At 36.9% G+C, this 10,104-nt stretch overlaps 1 protein-coding gene across 1 annotated transcript; it reads right to left on the bottom strand.

The window, feature by feature from the left end:
• Window positions 1-3,480: 3,480 nt before the first annotated feature.
• Window positions 3,481-4,719, bottom strand: LOC150095250 (uncharacterized). Its single transcript, XM_090410631.1, has one exon. The coding sequence runs from the start codon at window positions 4,717-4,719 to the stop codon at window positions 3,481-3,483; it is 1,239 nt and encodes a 412-aa protein (XP_090266757.1).
• Between the last annotated feature and the right edge of the window lie 5,385 nt (window positions 4,720-10,104).

Genomic DNA, 10,104 nt, shown 5'->3' with positions numbered 1-10,104 from the left:
TATAAAAAAATAGGAAAAGTTTGAGTCCACTTTCACTACCTTCTTTGCCAATAATAACAATTGTGTTTGATTCTGTTTTTCAAATCTTTGTCTTCATCACTCACTAGCAGGTTCTTTCATTAATATGAAACGGGGATGTTGGGTAATTCTGAATTTAAATACACTAATTTATTTATTTAGGTAAAACATCTTTGATAGTTTCCTGGAAAGTTGCTTCCCTGCACAACAGAGCAGTATTGCTGGGTTGCTAGCATTAAGCATTGTCAATATATTATTATTGTTATTAATGTTGTAATTATAATTATTATTGTTATTAATTTTTATTGCCTTTCATATTGTAATTATTATTATTATTATTGTTATTAATAATGTTCAATAAACGATGTGTAATCTATCTTTTTAAATAATAGCTCAGTATAAGGAAATCGAACCTGCAGACTCCTCGGTAACGACGTATATTTGACTAATTAAACTGCTGAGTCAAGCTTAGTCCTTTAATTTGACTAATAATTTTAGAAGCACTCCTTTTCTCAGCAACAACAACCAACACGTCGACGCATATTGCATGCTTCGAAATGTGTGAAAAAATATTTGTACAACTAGAAATGTCTATGGTTACCAACAGAAAAAAAAAACGCGAAAGTTTTGTATTTCTATGTTTCTTTTACCTTCATAATCGTACGTTCCTTCATATGCGACAAAATGAAATATATAGATTGAATTTGATGTAATCTTAATACGAATCTATTCTGATATTCATTACCATGCACTAAAAATACAAATTTGAATTTCTTTAATCTTTTTAAAGATGAATTGTGGAAGAATATTTTTCATTACAGGTAACTTTATACCGGAACATGAAGAATCCAGTCTGGCTTCATTACGTGTAACTAGCTAAAATGAACTTCCATTGTCAACTTTAATGGAGAATGAATCAATATCAAATAGCTTGTAGTATCCCAGTTTTGTGTTTCCCTTTAATTAAAGACGCTGAGATTTTGATTAAAATTTTATTTACTCGCACACCTAAGATCATTACTAATACGTCTTCATACAAAATTGCAAAATCAGGGACGCTATTTCCTATCGGTTCTATTGAAGGCACAATTAAGATTTATCCAAAATACACACACAAAGCTCGACGAATTCAATGAATCACTCTCTCTCTCTCTCTCTCTCTCTCTCTCTCTCTCTCAAAGCACAATTTGCGTAGTAACTAAAGAAGAAACCCTCACTCAAGTTACACCATCAGAAAAAAAGAAAATTAAGGAACACTTTATTCTTCAATTAAGGAGAAAATTCAACCAGACATCTTTGTTTTTCGCAGGGCTTTATGGACTGATAAATGGATACACAAAGAACCGAAAACATTTCGTTAAAAGTACATCAGATTTTTCGGAGTGAAAAGTTAATACCAGTAAAAACAAAGAATCTATATGGTGCTATGATTACAATTATATCTTTCAAGTGGATAGACTGTATGCATATGTTTCATATGTATGCAGAACTTCTTTATGAGTTCATTAGGAAGAAGACAAAAATCTAATTTTAGTGATACATGAAAAGTGATTTTCCATACAGAGTTGATTTTACTTAAGAACTAACCAATTATTTTGTTCATCTTTCGTCATCTTTCATATATTGTTCATCTTTTGTCTATGTAAACTAGCAAACTAAATTCAGATTAGCACAAATACGGCAATTAGGTGTGGTTTCAAAACCCTAATTGGTAACCACTTGATGAGGAATATCCTTCCTCCTTAAACCAATAATTATTTATCACTACCAATGTACAAAACAGCTATACGCATTCTTAGTGATTACGCATGGAAATACAACCCAATAGCTTTGGGTGTGGTCTTATGGGCGTAATGAAGATACTTGTGGGATGATTTATACTTAAGACCAGCGAAACTAAAGACATTTCTCAAGAATTCAGATTAATTATTCACCTTTCTTATAGTTAACAACTGGAGATCAGAATTTCTGAATAAAGTTCAAGAGTATCTTAGATCCTGTTTTTTTGGAAACTCAAAAAATAATATCTCTTTAATTATTAAATGGTAGGTATATGGAAAAAGAGATCCCACCCTGGCATCCCTATAATATAACTACACGCACGCAATAGCACTGTACAGAACGAGTCGTGTATTATGAACCAGCTAGTGCATACGGTAAAAATATGATAGCATGTTATAGACAATAAAGTAGAAGGTCAATAATAAATGTAATCCTCATCATCAAACCGGTAATCCATCAATGACAATTGTGCTCTTCAATGTGGTAAAATATCATCAGGTATTTCAGCATATGGTTCCACAAGTACTAGCACAACGCAGTCTAACGAGGTTGTTTCCGGTCGCATTTGTTCGATCATTGGTTTATATGGGATTTTTTCATGGTTTTTTAAATCCTCTCCGAATATAATAAAAATATGGAAGATGGTTTCTGAAAATCAGGATTTTCATTCACTCATTTAACTTCTGGACAAAAAAGTATTTATTTTATAGGCTTGGTTTTTCTATTAGCATTCTGTTTAGATCATAAGACACAACTACTCCAACAAATAAATCTTACGTGCATCCCCAGAAAGGATTTTTAGATTACATCTCAAATCTATGCTCAAATTCAAGATAAAGAAACACAGCATCACTTAGAATGCTGTGTTTCTTTATCCTGAATTTTCATTAACAGATGAAGAAAAATTTATTCATCCGAACTTAAGTCTTCTCCCTTATAATAAAAAAATATATTTAAAGAGTTTACAATTTATGAAAATTCTTTGGATAACATTTCACGGAATTTGCAACTGCATCTGATTAATCATGTGATCAAGAATCCTCTTGATCAAGTTATTAATAATGCTTTTCAAGAACCTGTGGTTACTGATGTTAATATTATAAGTTAATATTATAAGATTTCATTCTTAATGGAACCACGATATTGTATTGCAAAATAATAGAAAATATTATAAGCCATTCCCTCGAACATTAATTCCTAATCTGCTTACTACACGAACCTTGAAATGAGCCACAGCATTTGATACTACATCAAACCCACTATTTAGTAACTTAAAAGGCAACCGGATCATACAAGGATAAAGCACTTTAATGTTCACATAGGACATTCTGAACAGTTTGAAGCACTCGCATTAAATCTGCAGAAAAATCAATGTCGCCAAATCGATAAAAAAGGGATTCTTTGTAAGGAGATACATCGAATTAAATAATTTTTTTTTTTTTTTGCAATCATACTAATGGTGACGACTCACCTTTGAGAGGGTAATCCAGTCGGAGCGACCACTTCAGTGTCACGTGATATTTAAAGATGAGGGGGAGAGAGACGAACACACGGGTTACATCTGAGAAAAAGGGTTGCGGAATCCTCAGATTGTCCGACAGGTATCCAATTTTCTCGCACACTCTTGCGGCATCCTAGGTCAGACCCAGTAACCACCCCACACAACACGCCTCATGAACACTACGTAAACATTGCTTCTGTCTGTCCGTCCAGGCCCCTTCCGCCATCGAGGGCCCCTTGTCTCATTAGAGGGAACCTTCTGCTACTGTCTCTTTTCAGTAGGGGGACTGCCGTCTCCCTCCTCATATCGGGTCCGAACACCGGACTACACCGGCCTAATAGCGGCATTTCTTGTTCCGTCTCATCCAAGTCCCTGTCCCCAACAAACTGACGCACTGCTCTGGCCAGCTCTCCTGGGTCCGAAATGTCACTGTCGGAGAGTCCATCGCTTTCCATTGAAGCCAGGTGACGGGGTTCCACCTGAACCCTGACCGTGATGGGGCAGTTTGTGAGATAGACCTCCATGTCCATTGAGGCGAGGGAAGAACGTCTGGGGGTGTCATCACAACCATCCGGATCCGAAATCTCGATATCCTGAGGGGACGGCATGAATTCGTCAAACTGTGGGCTTATGGGCTTTTTTGGTCTCGGGGGTGGCGGAGATTTTTTTGGGGGAATTGGCAAACTGGGCTTGTATTCCTTACTGGGTCCGTTCGGGATGACCACCTGTAGCACCTGCGGTTCCATGAACGTTCCACCCCCTTTATCCTGCGTTATAGGAGCAATAGAGTTTCTCACTAGCTCGGGGGTCATCATTTGCGGAACGCACAGGTATGGCCCACTGGTCGAGGGTCCGTTCAGCTTCTCCTTGATCTTCTCGTCCAACAGGTGATCAGCCATCATGATCCCTTCAGACTTGCGGTGGTCTTTCATTGGCACTACCTTTGCTCCAGTGTCATGACCCTCAAAGGTCATGACGCACGCAGCGACGATCACAAAGCCCCCCAGACCCATGATTACCGGACCCACGTAAGTGAGATTGTGCAGATGGTACTGGCGATCCTCGTCGACCACTTCGATGGTGCGATTGCCTTCTTGTACATGTTCCGTAGACAATGTTCCGGCGTAAAACCCCACTACGGACATCGCCGTCCCTATGAGTAGTAGAACCATCCCCCCACTGAGAGCTTTGCATGCGGCCCACAAGCATTGTCGCGTGAACTTGTTCCGCACGCTCTGTAAGGTGCTTTCCTTTTCCTTGTCTTTATCCTGATCTTTCTTCGACAGATTCTGGTGCGTCGAAATCGGCTGGTGTGACCCCGCTCGAGGTCGACCTTTCCCCAACGCTGCCGCAGGACCTGATGCTCGACCGGTATTCTGCTGACGCAGTTGGCGCCCGATCACTGCCGCGCTGTTCATGACAGGTTACAGCGAAAGAAACTCGACACACACACAAAACACCAAAACACTTGACGACGTATTACTAACTTTTTTTTTTAATGCCGAAATTTTTGCCTAAGAAGAGGGTCAGAGGTCACGTCAGAAGGTGCTGCGTTTTTACCTCTTTCGACAGGAGTTGGTGCGGGCTGTCATGTTGAAAACTTGGGTAACTGCTGCCTGTAAACTCTTGAGAACAGAAAGATGTCGGCTGAAGAAATGTGCAATTCGGCCATCCTATTGGGCAGCAATCGCTCCAACTCCTGCCTCGAAAGACTCTCAGCTGTCGGCGACGCATGCGTACTTCGTCAAGTGAGACGAGTTCATTTCTGCAAGAGAGGAGAGGAGATGCGCGGACTGGGAGGGGTCAAAAAACGAAGTTTATTAGAACTCGGAGATGGCGCTAATTGACGAGACCCACGGAGGTGACGAAGGGAGCACGATACCACTAGAGTCGTCTTCGATCGCAAAATTGGTCTGCCTTTATCGAACATAACACGCAGAAACAGCATTTTGGTGGCAATTGCCATCGCAGCTACCGGCAGGAGATTCAAGAGAAAAATCGATATGGGCAGAGACAACATCGCGACCACACTCACATACCTGACTTGTCCATGTTTAGTGACACTTCCGACTTGCCCATCACTCTGATATTTGACCGGCTGCTGCCTCAGCGTTTGCCACCTGCAGCAGCGACAGCTAAAATAAAAAAAAAAAAAGGCACTCGGGTCGATCCTTAGGGTGTATCACTCATCCTTGCTGACGTGCGTGCCCTATACTCTATACCATGAAAGAAAGAAAGATAAACAGAAATTCTGGACGGAATATGACTTTTTCTCTCTTCATTTAGATGGGCGTCATCTTCAAAGGGAGTCACAGGTCACTTTGAAAACGCAGACTCGCAAACTATTCTTCAAATGCCTTCTGAAGATGAAGATCTGTTTCATAATCAGATCTTACTGAATTAATTCAGTAAAATTACGTTTATGTATAAAACTCTGAGTAAATCAAAACGAAAGACTAAACTAGTAATGATTATTACAATTTAATTCAAAATGGCATTATCTACTTAAATTCAATACATATTGCAATAAATTATTTTTATACACTTATAAAATGATACGAAATCCAAGAGTTTTTTAATTTCAGTAAAGTAAAAACTTTAAAAAGTTTTTGTTCCTTTCCCCTGAGATAGGAAGTGCCATCTATCGGAATACTTTCACACCTGATATGATTAACAGATCTAAAACAATGTGAATATTAATTCTGCGGAGATTTTCACTGACCATATTGTTTTTACAAGTAATTTCTTCATCAACATTTCATCTGTTTTTCCTCTTTCAGGATGTTATGTATTTACGCAATGAGATCCAATGAAATTATGGCCTTTAAGGAACCAATTTTCTACCAATTAGATATTCCCTGTGGGTTACAATGCATCGCATTTTCCTACTATTACTTAGCAACAATGGAAAATAAATGATCGTGTCAAGTTTGGAAAGGAAAAACATTTTCTGTTTTTAAACAGGAACCCATCTGTCAAAGTAGAAATAGCTGTTGAACCAGATAGAAAGATTTATCTGTGGATGTCCGGAAATGCTAGCCGATCATTCTGTTTATTCGTAAGTTATTTTTTTTTTATCTGAAAAATCCTTTTCCCTCTGCATTAACGTGATTTATGGAATTCTAGTATCCTCAGTTTATTTTCGCTAAACCATCTGTATGATGGTGCGTAAAAACCATTCCCTAAATTGCAATCTTCGTTTTCTTCTTAGAAGAATGCTTTAATAAAATCTGGATCCATTAGATTTATTTGCAGCTTTAATAACATATTAACGAATACTTCCTTTCTTCTATCAATCCTGGAAGCATTATTAATTAGGGCAGTTTATTAAAAATAGTTCCCTTGAAAAGTACTTTGTAGTTCGTATTCTTATCGAAGAACAAAACTAAATGAATCCAGTATGGATTGTAGAAAATAAACATGAGGATTCAAGAGAGAAAGAGCAAAGTAAGACAATAAATATCACAAGAAATCGAAGCCAAACATCCCAACATCGAGATAAAGAAGTCAAAATAAAAACGGAATTTAAGATATGAAAAATATATTATTCTAATTCACGAAATTCTAGAATTTATCTTGGAGAGTCAGAAATTAATATGTTAATTTCATGAACGACAAAAATTAATAAAAAAAACAAAGCTTCAAACATGAAGGAGAAACATTAAGAATAATAAATGAAATTAGCAAATAAACTGCCAGCTACACAAGGGAGCCATGGAATTGAAAACGCCAAGGTTTATTAGACAGATAAAAGAAAGGAAAATGCGGGAGAAAGCAAACAAATATCCAACTTGTACAAATTCTAAAAGCCTATTAACTTCGTTCAGTCATGTTCAATGCTGTTTATTGTTTATTTTCAATGTCTTTACATGAACGATAGTGAGAAGGTTATTAGGAAAAAAAAGCAAAACAAAATGGAGGCCACTTACGAAGACTTTTATTCGTCAGGGTTCAGAAATTGTGTAAAGTGATTATAATGACCTTTCCACACTCATAGTGATAATCAATGGTGTGTGTGTGCGTGCGTGCGTGTGTGTGTGTGTGTGTGTGTGTGTGTGTGTGTGTGTGTGTGTGTGTGTGTGTGTGTGTGTGTGTGTGTGTGTGTGTGTGTGTGTGTGTAGAAAAAACCTGTAGCAAAATTAAGACTTTTCCTTTGTTGATGAAGACATTCACCAACAAAGGTGCATCATTCTTTAACACGGACCCTCTCAGACAGAAATGAAGACCCCTATGAAGATAAGACATTCACCAAAATTTAATACTGACTTTTCTAAACAGATCCTCTATATAGCATATTTCCTTTTCAGTTTACGATAACTGTGCCACGTCTTCCGGTGTAACTTTAAGTGAACGTTATGCAGCATCTTTATTCAACATTAGAAAATGTTGTTTACATTTATTCTGCGATTTGCATGTGATATTGGCTCGTGATATCATTCCTTTAATAATGCATTTAGAAGATGAATGCAACTTATTCAACAACTAAGATACAGTTGGTTTTATTGGGAGTACAATTATAATCTCATTGACAGAGCGAACTAATGCGTTCTAAAAATCGAAAATAGATTCGCTCAGTTCTTTTATTTTTCCGTTTTTGATTGTATTCGCCGGATGCCACAATATATTTATAGATCCGTGTCAAGAGCGCTGTTTCAAAACAGTGGCCAAATGTATTGACGACAGCTGAATGAATATTACGGTGGTAACTTGCGCCCTCTTTATGAAAGAGCAGGAACCACCTAATTTCTTACTGTAAATAAAGTATAATTGCTTCCTTTGAGTGTTTCCTTATCTTTCCACGCTAATCCTTTACAATTCTTATGTAATCACTAATGGCATGTCATATGTGGCGCCATCTATTGATAAATCATGACGTTGCGGGTAACAAAATGAGCATCTGTATTATATTTAAATATAGATTCAGGGTCTAAGAATAACTGGTGTTAAAGTTAATAACATGCAAACAGTATATATATATATATATATATATATATATATATATATATATATATATATATATATATATATATATATATATATATCTTTCATCTGCATTTTTATTCTGTTGATAAGCATGGAATTACAAGAAATAAAATGAAGAAAACAACTAAAGACTTTTTCGCAGTGTGTGTGTGTGTGAGAGAGAGAGAGAGAACTGAGTGAATAGCTTGCGTGAGAAAGAATGGCAAAATTCTCTGCAATATTAATGATCCGTTATCACCCTGAAAACGTATACGGGACTTCTCCATTATCTTACCGAACCATGCTGATATTAGCTTAAGAAGAAAGAGTCTCTCTCTGTACATTAAACAGATATCAAAATATCTTTTTTCTTAGGCTGACAAATTACCTCAATGATTAGATTGCATGATTCTTTTTGTGCTCACAAATGTTAATAAAAACAAAACCAGTAAAATAAAACTAAATCGATGACAAAATCTAGTCTTATATACTTTTTTGTATCCTATGTATATTCTACTATCTATCTCTTTCTGTCTCTCACACTGCTTACTGCACTTTTAAAATGTCAAGGTTCGGCAACTGGGCAACTAAAACTAGGATAAAAATCTTTGTCGGAGTTACACTACCCATTAGCGATAATAAAATTGCATATCCGGTGTCTATAATCAGTTTACTTATTACAACCCTATATGTTATTACTCGGAAGCAAGGCGATAAAACTTTCGGTAGTTTCGCTAGGTTGAGTTAATATTCAGAAGCGACTGTGCAATTTACTTTGAACATATCATTGCCTACTACGCAGTTCATACTAAGTCTAAAAGAGATGTTTTATGTAACGAATATAGCGGTGAAGTTAGCTTTGTTACATTAGATACCATAGTGATGCATCCCGCGCGCTCACCATTGTTACGAAATTCGCGTCACTCATCTAGTGGCGCGTTTTATCTTCTGGAACATACATTCACCCAAATGCCTTACAAAGAGATACGTAGAATATTACAATGGATTTATTGGCCATAAATATGCTACATTATCCCACTAAATTTTACTTTCAGGTAAGTGTTACTTTTGCTATTTATTCCACTTTCTGTAGTATATATGTATGAAGACTATAAAGGAAAAATATAATAAATCACACTGTCACTTTTAAAGAATTTATGACAGTGACAGTGATTTTCATTTTATAAAAATTATCTTTTCATTGTAATCTGAGTGATAGACAGTTTTATTTGTTATGAACTAGGTCATTTTTCATGCTCATATTTTACATTTTCTATGGAATTTTTTAAAATCTCTGGATCAGAGTGTTCAAGGGTCATTTCCGGTCTATAAGATCGTTTCAAAGAGGCTACCATTAGTAGCTGAACCACAACATTTATTTAACAAATGGAAAATTTAGTTTGCACGGTTAGCCGAGTGGCAGTGCTCTTCGCAACCATATGCCTGGGAATGAGTGTCCTAGGTTCGATTCCCGTCGATCGACGACGTGAGGAGCTTAAGGATCTTCCTCAAGTTAGCCGATCTTGGGGGTAGACAGAAGGGTTTTTCCCCAGTTTAGGGGGTTTTTTCATCCTGCAAAGCAGGCAAACCCGCCTTGAGAACTCAGGACACAGGGCTGACCATCTTATCCTGTGAACAGTTTGAGGTCCGATGATCCATGCCATAATCTCGCGCCTTCTGAGGATTGAATTATGAAAACAGAGATGGAAAAATGCAACTTGCTTGTTAGTTTTTCAAAGAATAAAAATTAAGATGTACAAATACATTTTAAGCAAATATAACGCGTCATGCAATGGCGAAAACAATACCTCAAGGATAAACACTTCGTTTAGATAAATGTT

Source organism: Typopeltis vanoorti, chromosome 20 (genome assembly GCF_054136105.1).
Source record: "Typopeltis vanoorti isolate ZY-2024b chromosome 20, IOZ_Tvanoo_1.0, whole genome shotgun sequence".
Taxonomy (NCBI): domain Eukaryota; kingdom Metazoa; phylum Arthropoda; class Arachnida; order Uropygi; family Thelyphonidae; genus Typopeltis; species Typopeltis vanoorti.
The sequence above is the reverse complement of the archived record's forward strand: the minus strand, read 5'-3'. Positions and strand labels throughout refer to the sequence as shown.